Source organism: Diplotaxodon limnothrissa, linkage group LG4 (assembly GCF_057381915.1).
Source record: "Diplotaxodon limnothrissa isolate DT_005_m linkage group LG4, D_limnothrissa_male_GT1.1, whole genome shotgun sequence".
Classification (NCBI taxonomy): domain Eukaryota; kingdom Metazoa; phylum Chordata; class Actinopteri; order Cichliformes; family Cichlidae; genus Diplotaxodon; species Diplotaxodon limnothrissa.
In genome coordinates this window covers 30,189,206-30,210,060 of record NC_140599.1, presented here as the reverse complement: position 1 = coordinate 30,210,060, position 20,855 = coordinate 30,189,206, and the positions used below count along the sequence as shown (strand labels likewise).

At 40.1% G+C, this 20,855-nt stretch overlaps 1 protein-coding gene across 2 annotated transcripts; it reads right to left on the bottom strand.

Moving 5' to 3' along the window:
- Positions 1 to 442: 442 nt before the first annotated feature.
- LOC146634166 (protein kinase C and casein kinase substrate in neurons protein 3) lies at positions 443 to 20,379 on the bottom strand. 2 transcript variants are annotated; one of them, XM_085351830.1, is made up of 10 exons: positions 20,171 to 20,379; positions 17,517 to 17,584; positions 10,655 to 10,811; positions 10,289 to 10,524; positions 8,081 to 8,236; positions 6,482 to 6,657; positions 5,622 to 5,742; positions 5,470 to 5,540; positions 5,293 to 5,372; positions 443 to 3,653 (listed from the first exon to the last, which is right to left on the bottom strand). In XM_085351830.1, exons 2-10 carry the CDS (start codon positions 17,574 to 17,576, stop codon positions 3,544 to 3,546), a joined length of 1,167 nt encoding a protein of 388 aa, XP_085207956.1. In that variant the 5' UTR covers positions 17,577 to 17,584; positions 20,171 to 20,379; the 3' UTR covers positions 443 to 3,543. The 2 variants fall into 2 exon arrangements, with proteins under 2 accessions (XP_085207956.1, XP_085207957.1); XM_085351831.1 differs by lacking the exon at positions 20,171 to 20,379 and adding an exon at positions 19,722 to 19,949.
- Between the last annotated feature and the right edge of the window lie 476 nt (positions 20,380 to 20,855).

Sequence of the window (20,855 nt, the reverse complement as noted above, 5' to 3'; positions counted from 1 at the left end):
GTCCCCTTTCGTGTTTATTCCGTGTCTCCCCTGCCTGTTACGTTGGTGTTCTACTCGTGCTCTCTCTCCTCCTGTCTGAACCTCTGTGCTCCTTGTTTCACCTCTCCCGTCAGTGTTCAGTTCACCCCGCCCTGTCTCGTTATGGCTATCAGTGTCACCTGTGTTCCCCGTGTGTTCCCACTCCCCTCGTTAACCCTCTGTGTATTTCTGTCTGCGTCTCCCTCTGTTCAGCGTGACGTCGTCCCTCATGTTGTGTGGATCTCCCTGTGTCTCTTCGCGTATGTTAGTTTACTTTTCCCAGTTTAGTTTTGTATTTCCTATGTTCGGCCATTCCAGCATTAAAGCTGTGATTTTGAGTTCATCCCCGTGTCTGTGAGTTTTGCGTTTGGGTCCTCCTCCTGCCTGCCACACAGCCGAGCCTTGACAGCTTCTTTTGTTTGTGTAACAGGTTCGGTTTTTATTTTAAAAAGACAGGGGATTTGAAAGGTCATACATTTACATGACAAAGAATGACACACAGCAACAGCACATATAGAGATACTATAATAGGCAAACCCAGCACGTTCCTCACTTTGGTAAAGATGCTCTCTGTGATAGTTACAATCTAATAACAGAAGATTAGATATTACAGACAGACAGAAAGACTAACTGTTCCCCAGGAGTTACCCAGAAGGAACAGTGTGACATGCTAAGAAATATTACTATTCCCCATGACATTTTCTCCTTTTCTAAAAGCAACTCGATGCTTTAATGACTTTAGTCCCATAGCAAAGATCATTGTGAACCATAATGACAGATAATAGGGCTCACCTGGATGTTGCACCTTTAACTAAAGGTGCAACATCAAAATTTTTAAATTATGAATGGACTTCATCTTTAAGCACTTTTCCTCTTTGATCTTCAAAGCCCTGCATGCACCTCATTTATGATTTTCGTGATAGAGTTGCTAAACTTTGAAAGGCCTTCTAACCAGGAGGGGACTCCGAGGTTCAGTGCAAAGGCGCTTTCACATCTAAACCTAATATTTTCGATTACTTGTGCTGCAGAGTTGAACAAATTTGAACTTAAAAATGAGGCAGGCAGCCAGCAGCAGGCAGGTGAGGTGAAAAAAGGCTTTCTTGGAAACAGATTTACTTCTTGTATGCAGGTTGGATCACATAGCTAGTTGGGCAGTTTTCTGTTCTCTCAATTGCTCTACAGATCTTTACATTTGTATCTGTTTGAAGTTGTGTATATTTATCTGCTAAAATGTTTCCTATAATGAACTTTCACCTCTGTACCATAGTCGGGTCTTTATCTTACAAAATAAAAAGGGGAATTTGTTGTGATTTGGCGATATATGATAAAGCTGAACTGAACCTCTCCCACAGTCTTATGGTGTTTTACATGAGGTGGCACATTGATGTGCAAGAGGTAACTGATAGTTGTGTGAAGTCATATGTATGATCCCTGCAATCCATGATTTCCATTCCAATCCATTGCAGGTTTTTGTTTAAATCTACATTGCGATGTTCTTTGCAGATACTTAATGCCCAAAGTGACAATGAAAACAGCTCGTGTTAACACTGGAAAATCTATCACAAGTAGAGGAATAAGCAGGTATAACAAACACAAATAGAAATGAAGTAGTCCTGAATAAACATAACGGGGTATTAAATAACCCCACTCAGACATTTTAGTTGCTAAAATAGCTCGGGCCCAGCCTTGCACAATGTCTTTTGTGAAAGCCCACAAGCCACTGGCTGACCCACTATCCCAAAATATGGCTTCTAATGACTGTAAAGCTGTCCTGTTTATATGCTGTGTGAGTGATAATGAATAACAAAGCGTAGGAATACAAAATTTAGGGAGTGTGTAAAAATTGAATGCAATGTATGCTAACAAGGCCCAGCTAGGAAGTTTTGTTGTTTATGTCAGCGTGTTATTAAATCTGTTTTTCAGCCTTCATCATATTTTGTAACAAGGCGTGAAAAATAAGTGTGTTTTATAATAACCTGCAGTTTAATATACCTGCTTGTTTTTAATGTAATACGTGTTAACAGACCTCTAACAGTTACTGGTTCAGTTTAGCAGGTACAATACTGGTGAAGAAATATTACACCATAAACTGTTTCTTAAACTGCAGTGTCATTCCAGCGCAGGGTGTTAAACTTGGACTGACTGATTGGGGTCAGTGGAAACAAACTAGTAGTGATCGTGTTGCCTTCACAAAGAGTATATGGCAACCCTGACTGCAAGCATTTCCCTCACTGATGCAGAGGCTGGGCAGAAAAGGACAAGCAATAAGAATTTCAAAATGATGAACAGCTGCAAATTGATAAACACATTTGAAGCAATATAAAAACATTTAGTTGTGTTTTTAGCCTTGTTGGAAATATTTGGTGTGTCTGTTTGTCTGCTGTAGCTGGTGCTGCTAAGGTCACATTGAGTGGATTTTAAGAGCATTTTCTCAGCTTGAGTAAGAGTGAACCAAAACTGTAAAGCTGTGAGCCCGAAAGAGTAAAACCAGCGAGGTGAAATATTAAGAGTTGCTTGAATATTCTCTGGATTCTCTTCTGGGTTTGCCACTGGGTTCAATCTCTTTCGCATACAAATAGTCAAGCAATAAATTCTTAATAGGAAAATAGTGATGAAAGCTGATTTAAGTCAACTCGGTATGAACTAAGACAGCATTGGACTTTGTGGGGTGTGAGTGGATGCTGGTGTGGGTAAAACAGCTTCACTGTTGGCTAACTGAGGGTTATACAGGATTCCTAATGACTTTCTGTTCCTTTAAACCACAAAAACAGAAGAGAAATACAGTCGACATGGCTTTCTGCATCTATTAGGCTGACTCCAACTGTACGGCTGCTTCGGAATAATTATAATCACAGTTTTAGCAACGCTTTCTTCATATATTGTGAGGCTTTGTGAGCATTTTAATTGCACGAGGCTTAAAAACAGCTTAAAGAAAATAGCAGTCCCACACACATTTTATTCAAGGGATAAGCCAAGGGGTGGCAGGAGATGGCTGCTGTAGACTAGCCCTGTGGCCACCCCACATAACCAATAATGACACCTATTAAAGGGCTATGTACAAACATACTCATACATTCTCTGACCTGCAGTGATTTTCCATGCAGGAAAAATAAAAATCCATGTGACGATGGATGTAATGGTCTTAGCTTGGCCACCCCTTTAAAATGTTCTGGCTACACCACTGACTCCAGCACCAAATAACTGTGTACCGTTATACTCCAGCATGTTATTTCTTTCTTTACATTAAAGCATTGTTTATTTATATGGCTTCAATACAAGTGGTCTATGCATAGTGTGTATATTAAAACATATATCAAAAGTCCTTCAAGAGATTACAAACCTGGGCACTTTTAAAAATCTCTGTATGTCAAAATCTCCATCGTCTTGTGCTGACACGCTTCTTTGGCTAACAGCTACTTTATGTGGACTTTTACAGCACTGATTTTGTGTTTTTTAGATGTTTATATATTTACTCAGGCTGTCATGTGGTATTTGATATAACAAAGATCTTTCACATTCAGGTAACTACACCACCTCCACGTAGTTGGCTGGGTAAAGCCCCTCCCACCCATCATCCTTCTTCCCTCGACACCATCCTTGGTCATCCTCATCCTCGATCTTTAGAAACTCTTCACCTGGAGGGAGGAAGAGAAAATTAATTTCTGTATTTGTTTTTTAAAACTATTGCAACATTTTTTTAAACATCAATTCAATTCAATATTATTTATATATAACAGTCACCTCAAGGTGCTTTATATTGTAAGGTAGACCCTACAATAACACATACAGAGGAAAAACCCAAAAATCATATGACCCCATATGAGCACTTTGGCGACAGTGGGAAGGAAAAACTCCTTTTTTAACAGGAAGAAACCTCTGGCAGAACCAGGCTCAGGGAGGGGCGGCCGTCTTCTGCAAACAGTTGGGGTGAGCGAAGCCTTATAACCCTTATTTGTTTTGTCAGGCCAGCAACCATAAAAAAGAGCCTATAACAGTTTAAACATATATTTTATTTAACTGTAAAATCAATGATTCAAACCATTCTGCTTAGTAATTTCATGTAATAATAGTCGTAGTACATTTGAAATAAAGCTGCTTTCAGCAAGTAAGGCACCAAAGTGCAGTTTCTCTAACGGCCACTTGAGGCAGCCTTCAAAAGCTAATACCCAAAGATTCACCGATAAAGTTGCAATCGATACATAAATATGTTTCTAGCTTTATTTTCAAGCTGATATACTAAAGTTCAGAGAAGGCAAGATGGGTAAATAAGGGCAACTAATCAAAATGTACAAAAGCTATCAAATAATCTGGGAAAACTTAAAGAGTAACAAAAAAAAAAAAAAAGAGGAAGACCCTTGGGATTGAGACACAGATGAAAAGAGTCACTAAAGGAAAAAGTAAAAATAATGCAAGGCATGAAAGGAACACAGCCTTCAACATATAAAAAGAAAACAACCAAAAGACACACTAAAATCAGACCAGACCTGAAAAATGTGGTGCAGACACTAACAGAAAGATGAGATAGAGGAAGGAACTGCGAAGTATAACTGCAACGAATAGCAACCAAGACATGAAACAAAACAATGCTGAAACTCATTACCAGAATGATCGTGAACTAGAAACAGGAACCAAATAAGGCGCACTATACTAGGATAATAAAGATGTGAAACAGGAACCCAACAATAATCAAAAACTGTGAGAAAAAGAATCTAAAAACTTAAAATCAACTTAAAACATTGAGACCAAAATACGTCGGCACTGCTGGTCTCTGTATATTTCATATACTTTTGTATACTTGGATTGTTACCGGTTATTTTTTTTGATGTACAGTACAAATAAATGGCTTGACTCGACATTAATGTAGCAATGTGGCCTCTTTGAATGACAGCTTCAGGTCACTGAGAAAAGCTTTTCTGCTGTTGACCATATAGGATGCAAAAACCTAACAGAGGGTCAGTTCTGACTGGCTACCCCATTGGAATTGAAAGTTTGCGAGCCAATGAGTGTGCGGTTTCATACGACAGCTAATCCTCCACTTTGAAATATGGTATGGACTTAATTTTGTATTCAGTGTGAGCCAGAATGTGTGACTGAGCCCATACACTAGGCAGGAAAGTATTTATGTGAGCCCTGCGCCCTCTCCTCCAAATATGGTCCACATTCTAGCTCCAAAAACATGACTGCAGCCTTAAAGCCAAATCTGAGGCTTCAAAATATGAATATACAGAGACGCGGCTGAGTTCACAGTGACGTCATTCATCTTGCAGTGTTTACCTGCTTTAAAGGACAGCTCATCTGTCTCCTGGCCGACGTAATCATACAGAGCTCTTACTTTCACTCCCCCGATCATCACGCTGTCAGTGGAAAAAAGAGAAGAAAGAGATTAATCTTTGATTGCTTCAAAAAAAGCTAGACAACATTAACAGTTCCCGTTCGGAATAATATCCTCACCTCTTCTCTATTGTTCCTGATTTTTCCACTTCTTTTTTCCCTTTTTTGCTTTTCTTTTCAGGTGTCCATTCCTGAAAAAACATTGGAATATAAGTAACTAAAATAAAGTGCACAGAGTTAAACTTAAAATGCTGGAAAATAAAGGGAAATACCTGGAAGTGAGGCCAGTCAGTTGGCATGCCCGGGCCGTGGGTGTTTTTCCACCAACGAAGGTCCTCTTGCTCATCGATGGCCATCAGTGTGTTGTGGAGCTCATTGTACACGGCCCGCACACTAAATGCCGAGAGATAAACACAAAAATCTCAAATTAGATTTTAATCTATGCTGATCCGTTCCTAAAATTTTGCTGGAAGAGATCATCTCTCCTCTAATAGTCCTACTTATCAAAAACAGTCGTGCTGTCTCGTGTGAATTTTGGATATTTTCCACAGCTCTTTTCTCACATTTAGCTTCAGAGAGGTTCACACTGCTGGAAATACCCTGTGTCCTTTAGGTATAGTATGTCTCATAGTACTTAATAAACACCATGCTATAAGAAACCCAATGATCTGGAATATATGTTACAAATTTTATGTGTACTCTGGATACTGATGATTATATAATTAAAAACATACTTAATTCACTTACACTGCAATCCGGGACACTTTAAGTTAAGTGTTCCCCCCAAATTAAGCAGATTAATAGTGTATATAATTTCTCTCCTCTCCCTGTGGCTTTGGCTCATTTTTATAAAGTAATTAAGTTGCCATCGTATCCAGTATTTCCTTTATCAGAGTAGAAGAGAGTCGGTGATGTGCTAATATATAGTGGTATAGCTTTTAATTAGAGGTAAATTAAGTCAAATTATTGATTTCAACATACTTAACTCTAAAGACAGCCCGACACAAGCTGCAGGGTTCACACATAAGACGAATCTGTGCTACTTGTTTAATCAAATACATCAATCCTCTAATCAGCAGCGGCAGCAGCACCTTTTCTCAACACCGCACACGTACAAAGCACCGTGCTTCACCTCTCATTGTTGGTAATGTCCAGGTGTTTGTGGATGGAGAGGAAAGCCTGTTTGAGAAATACAATCCTCTTGCGCTCCTCCTCCTGTGATTGGTCAAAGACGGACTCCATCTCCTCCATGTAGCGAGGAGCATAGTTGTTCACCTCCTCCAGGACCTTCTCGTAGCGGGCACGGACCTGAAAGTATTTCAAACCAAATTGGCAAATAAAACTTGAGCGGTGGAAATCTAACTGTCAAAAAAGCAAAACAAAAATTGTATTAAATGTGTGTCGAATGTCTTACACAAAACATTGCATCCCACTAAAAACATGCGAAACAAAGAACTTCAACAACAGTCTTCTAAGAAAAAACTTTGATAAACTGAAGCTAGCTCGCCAAGATAAACAAAACCATTTCAAAATGATTTCACCAGGTTCAGTCAGGTGATTAACTGATATAAAAATATTAACAAAGCAAAAAATTGCAACATTTAACCTCCCATAGACTATGCAGTCACAACTGGTAATGAATTTTAACTTGATATAACGCTTCACCCCAGTGCTGACATCACAGGTTTCCTGTGAAGTAGACATTATTACAGTACAACAGCAGAAACCACGTCATAAACTTGTGAGAGGATATGAAGATGACTGATTTAAACCACACGAAACATTTCCAGCACTCTTGCACTCCTTGGTCGCTCCACTCTGTCCCGTTTGTATAATTTGACTGTTTTCTGCGCTACTCTGGAGACTAACTATGCTGCTGATTGGTGCTGGCACCTGTCCGTCATCCTGCCTTCCTCAATTGTTTGCTCCTTCTGTGTTTTACCTGCTGCCACTTTGATTCATCTGGCGCCGTACTCCAACCGCAGCGGGGCTAATTATTGCAGCTGCTTTAAAAGGGGCTGTCAGGCCAGGGAGCAGTCTTTTCCATGTTTGGAATGGTCACTTGTACTTTGGTCACGTAATTTATAGTGAAGGGTTTACGCCTGCTAGGTTCTGATTCATCAACCTGCTTGTTTTGCTCTCCACTTGGGGGATTTGTAAATTAGGAAAGGTAACAGTACTTCTACTTATTGTTCACCACACAGTTAGATTCCTTTTATTAGAGATACTAGTAATAAGGGTCTTTCTTTTCTCTCTAACGTTTGCTTTGGACAGGCTAGTAAGACGTGTAATTAATTTCTTTGCTTTTGATAACTAGAATACAGATATTACATACTTAGCATGTGGAGTTGCATCCACATGCCCTCTGATTTATTAGTTTAAAACCATAAAGGAACACAATAACCTACTTAACAGTCACTAAACCTTTTCCCTGTGGTTTATTAATGTCACTCCCCTTTCTCCTGGTAAACCAGGATTGTAACAGGCACCCTTCCACCGAGCATCAGTGGTAAGGTACGGATCTACTCATGTTCCAAAGTGAGATTCCTTAACTCATCATTCATGCTTCACCTGTTTTAATTAATTAATAATTATGCAATAGTATTTTTTTTTAATGCTCCGTGGCCAGAAACTCCACAGTGCACGTAAGACAAAACTTACAGAAAGTTCAAGAAAACCAAATTAAAAAAATAAGGAAAAAAATAAGAAAGCAGTGACATGTGGTGTGCACCTTCTCGGCCTCCTGTTGAGCCACTTCTCTCTCCTCCTGGATCTTCTTCTGTTTGTCTATGGAGACGTCCGGGTTTCCCTGAGCGTGTGCCTCTCGCTCTCTGGCTACCTGCTCTTTACGGCTCACTTTATGGTATGCTCTTCTTGCTTTATCCAGCTGTGGATGCAAACCAAAGCACAGACTGACTATATGGAGTCAATGCACAATAGATAGGGATAGAAATACACCGATTACACTAACACCAATTGACTTACAGGCACTTCAGAGGCACTTAAGCTAAGATGCACCTGACTCTGAAAAGCACATTACTGAATAAATTCATTTTGAAATAGCAGTGCATTAGCTTCCTGTTTTCTAAATATAGTATTTGAATTGAGGCCATTTACTTAATGAGAAACCATCTGCGATGCCACAGTCACTTCTAGTATATATGAAAAATTGATCCCCTAAGGGCTCGTCTTTTGAGGCAAAATTATATTTTTGATGCATGTCCCTTGCTGCTCTCATTTCACTGTAAGGTACAGATTCAAGTGGCTCATTGCATCAGAACACAAACACTCTTGAGAACTGGGTTTCTGGCACTGGCACAAAATAAGGCTTGGGAATGTCACAGAGAAAAGGCTCCCAGAAGCGAACATTAAAATGTCATGATGACCAGAGCTGTCTGGAGTGGAGCTGTGAAGCCATGGACTGTATATAAAAGATGTATTGATGCCCTCTAGTGGTTACAGAGACTTTACATGGACTCCACTAGCACTAAGTTAGACTCCAGAGTAAACCTCCAGAGAAGCTAAGCAAAATGAAGTTAAGCAGGAAGTAGCAAAAACTGTAGTTCCTCTGGTGACCACTTGAGGCTGGCTTCACGAGAGTGAGTGAATCTCCACAGACTTCCATGTTAAAATGTTCAACTAGTGTGTGTTGCACCTGGGTAGTTTATCAGTTTATGAATGCAACTTGCGAACCAAACATGCTAGCATTCACTGATTACTTAGCATCCTTTTACTCATATAAAGTGCAACAACAACATGGCAGCTGACATTATGGCTTCAAAATGCAGAGTTCAAAACCAATGTGTAATCTCAAGATGGCTACATCCTCATTTTATATATTATCAACAGTTACACTGCTAATAAAACATGTGCGTAGCCTCTCAGGTCTGATAAATGAAGCTAATGTGGTTGCTAAATCTTTAGAAATCTAAAACAAAAACACATGACTTCAACCTCTCTGATCACTTTGGGGTTTTAACCACTAGAAAAACTAAATTAAATTGAAAAAAAAATATTAGCTACGTTTTTCTTTAGGAACAGGTGTATTGCTGCTGGAGCGCGAGAACTACACTCCACTTTTATCTCTCAAAATCAGGAAGGAAAATATTGCATCGGTGAAGCTTATTTCATTAAAGATTTCATTAAATGAGAAATAATTTCAAAATGGTAAATGAACTGGTTCTTATATAGCGCTTTTCTACTCTTCTGAGCACTCAAAGCGCTTCACACAACTTGTGCATTCACCCATTCACACCAGCACATTTTTCTAGATGCTTTCTAAGTAACATTCATACACATTCGCACTCCGATGGATGCTTCGGAGAGCAACGTGGGGTTAGTATCTTGCCCAAGGATATTTGGCATGCAGACAAGGAGCAGCCTACGATCGAACCACCGACCTTCTGGTTAGTGGCTGATCGGCTCTGCCACCTGAGCTACAGCCAAATGGTCAAAATGTTGATTAAGTAAAAATGTGAGTGAGTGAGTAAGATGGTAGCGGTCTTCAAAAGCCTCCAGGCTGCAAGTTTATTGTTAATTTACATATCAGTAAAAACAAATTCTTTATTTTTTAAGACTGAATTTGGGAAGAGCTTAATTAAATGTAAAATAATACTGTACGTTTTGAAACTGCTTCTAAAACAAAGTGCTCAAAGAGGCAAAAAGCATGTGTGCAGAAAAAAGAAAAATAAGAACATATTGTTCAAAGATTATCCCAATCAAAGCAGTGTGACAAATAACAGCTGCCACAAGCGCCAAGACAAACTGTACTTTAGTGGCTGCCTCAGTATGTAATTTATTGCTTCACAACATACTAAACTAACTTTAACGTGGCATTTTATATCTTTGTACACAGCTCAGTGACTGAGATCAGACAAAAGCTTTTAATTAATATGACGATGTGTAACTACCATAAACAAATCTGGAAAAAAAATCTGACCTTTTTAAGTCGTTTGGCCCACGGCTTCTGAGCACGTGCAAACCCCGTCTCAATGTCGTGGGACTCCTTGAAACCCCCAAATAACTTCTTGTGGAAGGTGTCCTTCTGCCAGGTCCTGACCCGGTCCCCATCCTCCGACACCAGGGAGCGACAGATGGTGGCGTGTAGGGCGGCAAGCCTGTCGGCGGAGGACAGAAAACACTGCCAAGCCTTCATAAGAGAGCCATATAGAGGACCTGAGGGAGGGAGGAGGAGAAGAAGATGACACACCATTAAAATTACTGTTGTATTTCAGTAATAATTGGGACATGATTTAGAAATAAGATCATTTCCACGTTCATTATGTGTTGCGGTTACTGATCTTACTAGAGTCCACCACCGGCTTCCACTTGTTGCTCCATTCACTGAGCTGCTGGGCGTACTGCCTCTCCACGCGCGCTCTCTCTTGGAAACATGCCACTATGTCATTACAGGCCTGGAAAGCATCTTCTGTTCGCTTCGCAGTGCGCTGATAGTTCCCAGGCTGCCAGGACACAAAGAGAGAGGAAGATTTGCTTTCCACATCATAAACACATGAAGTGGATGGAAGGTTAAATTGATTTGATGCTTTAAACTCTAAGTCTTTTAATTTTTTGGCTTTAAAAGGTTAGAAGTTAACAAAAAATGTTCCAGTGTTCAGTGATTCAGTTTCTTTTCTTTAGTTTTATTATTTCAGTGCCAGAGAATCCAAAACGGTACATTTGTTCGGTGTATTCTTGGAAATATGGAGACCCAAAACTGAATAACACAAACAAAAAGATTACTCCAACTGGTATTACAAGCACACTGCTACTGTTGCTTGTTACTACTACTGCTTCTAATTTGTAATACTAGTAACATATTAAAAATAGACTAATATTATAAGTAGAAATATTAGGGCAAATATTCGCTGCCTGAAGCTTCGTTTTTTATAGTAACTCAGTTTTGTTGTTTAGATTACTCAAAGCAGACCTATTATGGTCATTTCCAGCGCCATGTTTTTAATCTCGGGCTCTACTAGAGTAGCTTAGTATGTGTCACAGTTTAAAATAATCCTTATTTAACCTATGATGGATCTTGGTGCAGACCCTCAGTTAATCTTGTGTCCACCCCCTTTCCTTTAACCTAGCCGTCTTCTGATTGGCTGCCCCTCGTAAACAGAAGGTTTGAACAGCAAGTCATTTTGTCCTCAAGAAAAGGGAATTCAAATCTTCGTCTAAATTGTAAATAAATTTGCCACATATTTTAAGGGTAACTGTTTAACTACATTTAGTACAGTTTAAACCCTCAAACCCTTGAATGGAGCCGTGGATCCTGCATGTTCAAACCTTACTGCACACTACTAACATATCAGAAGCTATTTTCCTGGCAACAACTAATAATCTATACTCAAAATGAGATTTGATTGCAATACTGTGGAAGCTCATTGAGAGAGAGGTGAGAAGATTGAGCCCTCTCTTAACTGTTCCCTTAATATATGACTGCTCTCAGGAACTGCAAACAAAGCTTGGCTTTGTTTAAAGCATGGCTTTAAACAAAGCCTCCAACACATCTAAAGCTCATCAAAAGCTCACTAATTACATTTTGTGTTTAAAACAATGATTTGTTTTAATGGTTTTGTGCCAGAATATTTGTTAGCCAGAAACTGTAACTTTCTGGAGGTTTGCTGTCAGTTGCTTCAGCTTTCTGCAATGCTAAGCAGACTCCAGCTGCACACATTCACTCTACATATGTATAGTAAATATATATAGTATTGATTTCATTTACTTGTGTGTGTTTCTCTAAATGATCCTCTAAATCATTGTCATAATGACGTCTTACTAAGTTCCACTGAATAATGCACAGTACCACAGCTAAATGAAATACACCCATTACCGTCTTCCTGTTAATCGTGTTGTGCAGACGTTGGCTGCAGTTAAATCTGGGGTACAGCAGAGGGTGCTACCAAGGATAAGAGTGAATTGAGCTAAACAGCTAAAATAATTATTTCCACATGCTTCTTAATAAAATACCAACATGAAAAGAAAACTGAATTTTATTTTACTTTTCACAAATAATGTATGGAAAACTGTCTGACCAGATGATGACTGCTACATGAGACTCTTGCTGCTGTTTAATGCATGAAATCAAAATGTTGGATTCAGTAAGTGAAAGCATCCCCTATGAAACTGAAAGTCCACATAAGCGTGATTTCTTGAATGTTTAGTATTCCTTTGTTTTGTAGTACAAAAGACAAAAATATTAAGGTAGAAATGCTACCCTTCCATCATAGTCCTTCCATAGCTGTGACGCTGCAGCAGCAATGTAAGGCTAATCCTCCCACGTGCCACGAGTGACACTTCACTGGCACTGAGTTTCCGCTGGTAGCACAAATGCCGGCCACAGTGTGAGGCGCGGTCGAAGCCCGTCCATAAAAAGCCAGACAGAGTGAGGACAAGAGAGCAGCAGAGGCAGGGCCCTAAATGTAATAACATCTCTGAAGCAAGTGTGTTGTTTGTGGATGTGGAATTTGGAAATCTCTGCAATTTTCCTGGCAGCTGTCATCAGCTCCTTCTCAGCACTGACTCCTACTCTCTTTTTCACTTTCTGTCAGACTCTATCTGGTTGTCACTGACACATTTAGACAGCTGCTTCAGTGTGATTGTTCGCCATGCTGTTTTAAATTACTTGAGGCAATATAGTTGATGTAAATACCACAAAAAAAAAAAAGACATGAGTGAACAAGACGTCCCTAAAGCCAATGTTTTACCTGTCAAACACACATGTAACTAATAACCTCAATATTGGGGCTCTGGTTACGGGTTTTGTACGTGTTGGATCACAGACATGGCTTACTTGGATAGCTCCAAGAGACTATAGTAAAACTGTCTGCGTGCTTTCAGTGCGTCATATACTTTTGGATACTGTAACACAGAATACGCTTCTTTACTTATTTTCTTTGGCAAATTCAGTGTAAGATGATAAGCCTCTAGAGTTACAACAACAGCCTTTTCTTGCAATGTCCAAAGTCTGTAATGGGACTCTTAATTAGTAGTTAATTAAATGCAGGGACAACAGAAAGGTCAGTTGTTGTTTGTGAAAAGTAGTGCTAGCAGCAAACATTAAACAAATATGCAGTTTTGTGCTTCAGGTAACTAAAGCAATCAACCGATGCATCTTTATTATAATGTGACATTTTTCTTAACTCATATTTTTCATGTATCATACATATATCTCTTTTTCATTCTAATTGCAAATGATTTGTTTACTAATCCTGCATTTTAATGTTTCTGTTCAAGTGTAGTTTAGAGTGCTTTAAAGAGTGCTGCACGTAGAAGGACAAAGACCCTGAATGTAAAAGTTTTTCATTGTCTGTATTAACACCCTTCAAAAAAAGCAATCAGAGCCCTCAGTGTGCCTTTAATGAAACACTGTAGTTTTAAATGCTTTAATCACGAGGTGTCATGGTCCCTGTGCCTCCCCGGCCAGCCCAGTGTGGCCACAAGTGTTTGTTGTTTTTCTCTCACTCTGTCTCTCCTACCTGTCTGCCTGGGCGGAGCTCTGATTGGGCTCCTGCCCTTGGCCCACGCACCTGCAGCTGATCTCGAGCGGATTGCAGTTCTCTGGCTCTTAAGGCTGGGGCTCTGAGCTGTTCGTCGCTGGAATATTGAGTAACTCTCGTTAGTACTGCCTGGCTTCCTTGCGATTCTACCGTTCCCGTGTTTGCCTTCGACTTACCCTCGTCTGTGTAAACAGGTTTACCTGGATCAGCCCTTTTGTGACCCCTGGACCCCGTGAGTAGGAGAGTGAGCTGAGCTGCTTGTGTGGAGACTGTTTGGACGAGGAGCAGAGCGAGTGCGAAGAAGTGTGTCTCCCCAGCCAAGTGATCCCCGGGACCCTGGTGTTCCCCCCCCCTTCACGTGTATATAGTGCACCAGTGTGATTAATAAAGTGTCGTTGAACTGTGCTACCTCAGTCTGCGCCTGAGTCCGTTCCACTCCCGTGACACGAGGAGTGTTTCACACAAGCGCCCTCCTCCTTCCTCCTCTATCCTTCCTTTCTTTTTGCCTCTGTTGTGGTTTGCACTGACTTTCCTCACTCGTCTGCGAATTAAGCAGAAACAGCTGAGGAATCCAGTTTGAGGCCAGCGGCAACGCTGCAGAGACCCAGTTGGCCAATAACCGAGGCAGATGCAAATCCGCTACTAGAGAATCAGTCCAAGCAACAAAAGCGGTATCGAAGGAAATGACTAAAGACTTCTGCTGAAAAAAAATTACCTCTCATATAAATAAATGATCGCATTCAAACTGTTAAAAGCCTGGCGAGTTTTCATTATAGAACTGCATTAGTGTTAAATGTAGATGAATGGATGGGATGATGAAATTGACATGTTCCAGATTTTATGTTTCACAACCTGCATATGTGTGTCAAGTTAAAGTATTAGCTGGTAGTAGTGTAGCAGTACCACAGTAGATGCTGCTCTGATGCTTCGTAGCTGTGATAAAGTTTTAAAGTAAATGTATAATAAGTAAAAGGTAGTGAAAGCAATGGCAGTAAAACTATTAATAAAAGATGAAATGGCATAAAAGAAACATTTCCAGACTATACTCCAAAGTGACTTTACCGCAACTCAAGCAAAGAGCAGATGACAGATTCAGGGAAAGCGAGTCAAAAAATGTTTGTTCTAGAAAGGAAAAGAAAGTCTGTTACAAATCAAACTCTTAAATCTTTAGTTTTCTACTTGAAAACAAGTGAAAATGTGTTTGAAATATGTGATAATCGCATTTTTACTTTAGTAGCAGACATGCAGGTGTCACAGAATGCCCTTATTTAATATAACAAAGCATATAATAGCATATATAATCCCTTTATATAACTGTGGCATTAATGTTTTAAAAGGGACATGCACTGGGTCCAGAGACTGTTATCACTATGTATAAAGTTGAGGTGACTTTGCCAATGCAAAACCGAAATGCTGAAGTTTGCAGTATAATGACAGGCAGGCAGCCTTTGAGCACGGCGGCAGGATGACACAGACGGGAACTGGCCTGGAAACACATCCAGCACAACAGGAGGCTTCCAAATTACAGGAGGGGAGAGATGAAAGTGGGGCAGCCAATTGAGGCCAATAGCAGACAAAGCCAATATTAAAGCGGCAGCACACTCAAATTAGACAGTCAGGCACTCTGAAATGTTTACAGCCTTAAAATATGGTGGCAAAACTGGGCTATGACTGGTAAACAGAGTGTACGGTAGTTCACAGAGATGGGTATATGGCCGATATGCTGTGTGTACATTTAGGCTTCGGTGAGAGAGATAATGCTTAGGATTTATCTTTTATGTTTGTGGAAACAGGTCTGTTCTACAGACTGTTTATTTTTCTCATTCTGTCTACGTTGGTGCTGTGAAATAAAAGCCACTTTTGTATTGTATATAAAAATGCAGCAGAAGGTCTAAACTTGATCCCTGTTTTCCTTTTGTGCTGCAGATTTTATTCTGTACCTCTCTGATGTCTCTGTTTAGTGTGAAGCTGCAGCCTGTTAAATGAGCTCGGCACTTAGCCTGCAGCCTCGTTATCACTGCACCAGGTAAAGAAACGATCTGGGACTGGGACACATCCATCATTAATATATCAGTGTGTCCTAAGCGTACTGTTGTTTTCTTATGGATTAAATAAACATGTTAATTAGCGACATCTGGAGATGCTGGTGGAATAAGTGCAACAATGTAATATAACCAAGAACTTTTTAGACTTCTTCTTGATACAGTTTGCACTGAATGGATCCCGATGGACGTGTAGCCCATTTTGGAGAGGAGGTTTTGAAACAGAAAATATAGTTACATTTTTAGATGATTTTTTAACTTAATATCTTTCTTTCTTAAGATTTCATTTTGACAGTTTTGCAGGGAAGCGTAGAAAGGAAAGAGGAGGAGAGAGAGTGGACTCAAACTCAGGCTTCTGCACTTCAGACATAAGGTAGAGACACCTGCTTAACTGCACCAGCCAAACCAGAACCCTAAGTAAGGCCTTTCTGTCAGTACTGGGAACACTGAGGCACCATGAGATACTTTACAGCACTCGTCAATTTATATTTATTCATCAAGCAGCAGCAGACCCCCTGATAGCAGTCACCTTCAATCACCACAGCCAGCTGCTTTGTGTATACATGTGGAAGTTTCTGCTATGGCTTGACTTCTAACATCTGTTTTAGTTGTCATTTGGAAATGTGTGCTTAAGAAAGTGTGTCACGTCCAAAGACAGAAAAAAAATGGAGAAAGCTTCAAGGTCTGAAAAGTGAAGCCAGCTTGAAAGTGCGTAAACCTGATTTCTTTTTTCATGTGCACCAGGGGGTGATACCTGTGGCTACAGAAAGACCTCGTGTCCCATATAATTCAATGGCAAGACAGTCCTCGGAGCTGATCTCTGTAAACACTTTTCTGATAAGTTTATGGGCTCAGTCAGCGATTTCAGCCCGTACTGAATAAAACATTAAATCCATTTTGTTTTAGAAAGGAGGATAATCCAGGATACGCTCGTCTCATCTTTGTGGTCCTGATGTAAATTCTTCACAAACAAATTAAGATGTATTAGCAGAATGCAAGCATTTCAGGTTTCTTTTTTTTTCCTCTACAAGGAGCTGCATAGAATTATTTCAGCTGTATTTTCATTTGCTACATACGGGCTGTCACTGCTGCTCCTGAGACTGAATTTCGGCCAGTTATGTTCCACAATGGGATCAACAGGAAGTGAAATGGCTCCCATAGTTCTAAGGCTAGCTGGTGGCAAGATATTAAGTATATATATCAAACTATTCTGTTAAGTCTCATGCAAAAAAAGAGCACAAAAAAAAACAAAGAAAATAACTTTCTGTGAAAGCATTAAGTTTTTATAGGAAAAAAACATTTTTTATTTGGTCCCCAGACTCAGTCCAGACAAACACATAGAATAAGTCAATGAGCCAAAAGCCTTCAGCGAGAGCTGTGTTAAATCCTTGCGAGGCGGTTCGGAGAGTAACTATTCATACTTAAAAATGAAAACACAGCCTTGTTTAAAAAGTTGTGTTGCCTGAACGACAAAACTCTGGACTGTTTTGGCTGCATGTTCGCTCAGACTTGAGATACGGGGGGGAGCTATCTTGTGTAGTATATCTCCCTGTCCCATCATAAGGTATAAACATGTAAACACACAAAGCCAGAGCCCCGCACACACACACACACTGAGTACACATACCATCCAGAAGCTGCGATTGTAGGCATCTTCAAGGCTGTTTTCTGATGGCAAGGTCGACATCCTGTTTTCTGAGAAAGTAAAGAATATCTGATTAGTTTGGACTATATTTTCTATCATGCTGCCTTTCACTGTGATCTTTATGTAGCTGCCATTATCACCTTTCATTTATTGGCTTTAGATTGTTGCAGCTTCAGTATTTGGGACAAATGTTTGAAATAAGGGACACGTTTAGCCAAAATTATTTTCAGGTACAAAATGTAGATACTTCATAAAATTTAATACTTGAGTTCTTGTTTTATCAGACATGCCCCACAGACCTGACATCACTAACACCACTGTTATAATGGTTACACGATAAACTACTGGATAAAACAGGGATTTTACTTTTATAAATTTAAGCTGCAAATATTAATTTAAGCTAATTACCAGTCCACTCTGTTATTTTAAATGTAGTTATTTTTACATATTCACTGTTTTCAAGTCTTTATCTTTTACTTTTATGTATCTATTTAACAATTTCCTTGGTTACTTTTGATGGACTGTTTCTCTGTCTACTGCATTTAGCTATCCCTTTCTCCTTGTTGTGTTTTTCAGTGCTCTTAGTGATAGCTCAGTGGGTGGAGATAACTCTAAATTAAATCAGCCCTTTTATATAATAATGTATTTGATCAAATTACCACTTCCCATAAATCCCTTGGCACCAACATGATTCACCACTGGCACAAGTGCTCCGGGTTGGAAATCAATTCTCTCCTGCTATTTTAGGCTCCATGACATGAAGGCATTTCATATCTGTTCAGATAAATAACTAGTTCAACACATGTCAGGACCCATGTGAGACTATACAGCAGGTGTAACACAGTGACTGAATCAAATATGGAGGCTTTGTACGCCCATCTAAGCGTTGGAAGTTGACGTGCACGTTAAATAGGACCGGGATAGTGCAGAAGCTCTGACAACACCAGCAGACATGGACTGTCCTCTCCCAGCATTCCCAGCTTCTGAAACATGAGCTATCCAAAAATAAACAGGGGCTAAGGGTCGGCACATCCTATCACACACTCATTTTCTTCCCATGCTAGTCACGCTTTGCTCATTTAATATTGACCCATAAACATCACACTTTCTTTGAACGTAATCATGCTCTTAGCTGAGTGTTACTTTATGTTCATGTGGTTCTACCTCAAAAAAAAGAGAAAGTTTTCCAGTTAAATATTTAAGCACACAGCAGCTTTGCTTCAAATCCTCGAAGCACCCAAAAGCTGAACTCCACCCTGACAGAGCCTTCGTGACTGGCCTGTTTTTCCTGCCTGCAGACATCTCCCCTCATGGCTCCGTTATGCTCACAATTAGATTCAATGATCTTCCCTCAACATCCTGCTGTTCACGGGGCATCACATGCTCCGCTAAGAGAATAATGTCCTGCCTCTTCCTGGCCTCAATCTGCCTCAGTTTGCTTCATCACCACCACTGAGGACTTGTAAATTACGCAACCCAGATCTCTGCAAGAGGTCATGAAAATAAAGAATACCCTCTCTTTTAACCCATTTGACCCTGACTTCCTTTCCCTCTTGCTTTCTGGCTTTCCTCATTGTATGACCAAGTTTCCAGATAAAATGTGGGAGTGGGGTAGCTCCCGTCATGATATTAATTAATGTGACTACACGGTTTACTACAAACGGTATACTTTTTACTACGTTTTAGAGTTGCAACCACACTACTTGTGTCTGTGTAATAGCAGATTTATGTATAAATCCCTTATAAGCTGGTAGGAAAGTAAAATCTTTAACCTCCATTCTGGGTTAGCTGTGACTGACTTGTATGTCTCTCCTCAGGTTTATCAGCATTATGCTTCAGTTTATGTGTTTAAAAAAAAAAGAAAAGAAAAGTATGCCGTGCAACTCTGTATCTACTGGGAATGTTTTGTTAGTGACATACGCCTTTCAACAGTGATTTCATAACTCCTTAAATCGATTTTGAGATCCTCTAAAAATGTGGGACTGGCCTAAAGATTTAAAAACCTCCAGAAATATTTATATAAAGATGAAATAAAGTGATCCCTAGTGTCATTTCCAGTTAGCTCACTGTGACGTCTGTGGTATTAGTGAGGCATACCCCATTACTTCTTACTTTCTGACTTTAAATAAGCCACAAACTATGCATCACGTGGTTGCTTTTTCACACAAAAAATATACTACTACTTACCGCCTACAAGCACAAATCTATATCCACCATGAATCCTCCAGACTTTGTATAATATATGTGCATGTCAGATATAAAATTAGCTCCCCCCGATTCTAAAAGGTTCGCGATTGATTATCAGTATCTTGCATTAACTCAGACTTCATGGATCTAAAACTCCAACTTCTTCACTTGAAAACCCAACCAGCTGAACCCAGAGCCCGTTCAAGTCCATCTGGAGCTTTGATCCAACCAAACTCTCTCACATCTGTATGCTGAACGCACTTTTGCACACACACTCACTCCTCCCTCTGTCCCCGTTTCATCTGTCATGCATAACTCAACACACACGCATTGCATAGAGGAAATATATAGCAACAACTGAACACAGAGCAGAAATAGGAGCGCCGTCACTCCATCTGATCTCACTGAAATGCATCCATTCAGCCATGGCAGGCTAATAGTTTCCTTACCTCTGAACGCTGGGGCCCCTCTCTCATTCACCCCCTGCTCTCTTCTTTTGTTTGCCTAGTTAAAACAGTTTTTTCTTCCCGTCTCCAGTCTGTGTGGAGTCTCTCAGGCTCTTTCCCTCTCTGTCTAGTCTTCTTTATGCTCTTCCTCACTCTCTCCAACTTTGATTTTTCCACCCCTGTTGGACAGTGTTGCTCCTGCTCTTCCCCTTTCTTTGGCCCACTGTTTGTGTCAGATGAGTTGGCTTTTTTCCCCCCTCCCTTCCTCCTTCTCCTCTTGCCTCCCTCCCTCAACGTCTCTCACTCTCTCTCTCCTCCTCTCTCAGTAAAACAGCTACAGGAAGCGTATTCCTCTTGTTCTTCGTCAAATATCTACTTTGTCTTTTTCCCTTTCATTTGGTCACTTTACCTCCCTCACACCACTGTTAATGAAGTGTGGCAGAACATTGGTTTGGGGTGTTTCTTTGTGTCTGTGTGTGTGCATCTCTAAGTGAGTCAGACAATAGCTGAGTCACCCAACCAAAGTTTATGTTTGGCATGTGTGTTTGGGAGTTAATAACCCTAGTAACCACCTTTTAGAGTTTTAAAAAGAAATACAAAGCAGCATGGCCAGATAAGGAAACTCCATCTCTCTGCGCTTGCCTTTAACCCCCTTTTTGCTCCCCACTATTTTCCCTTGGGATCATTT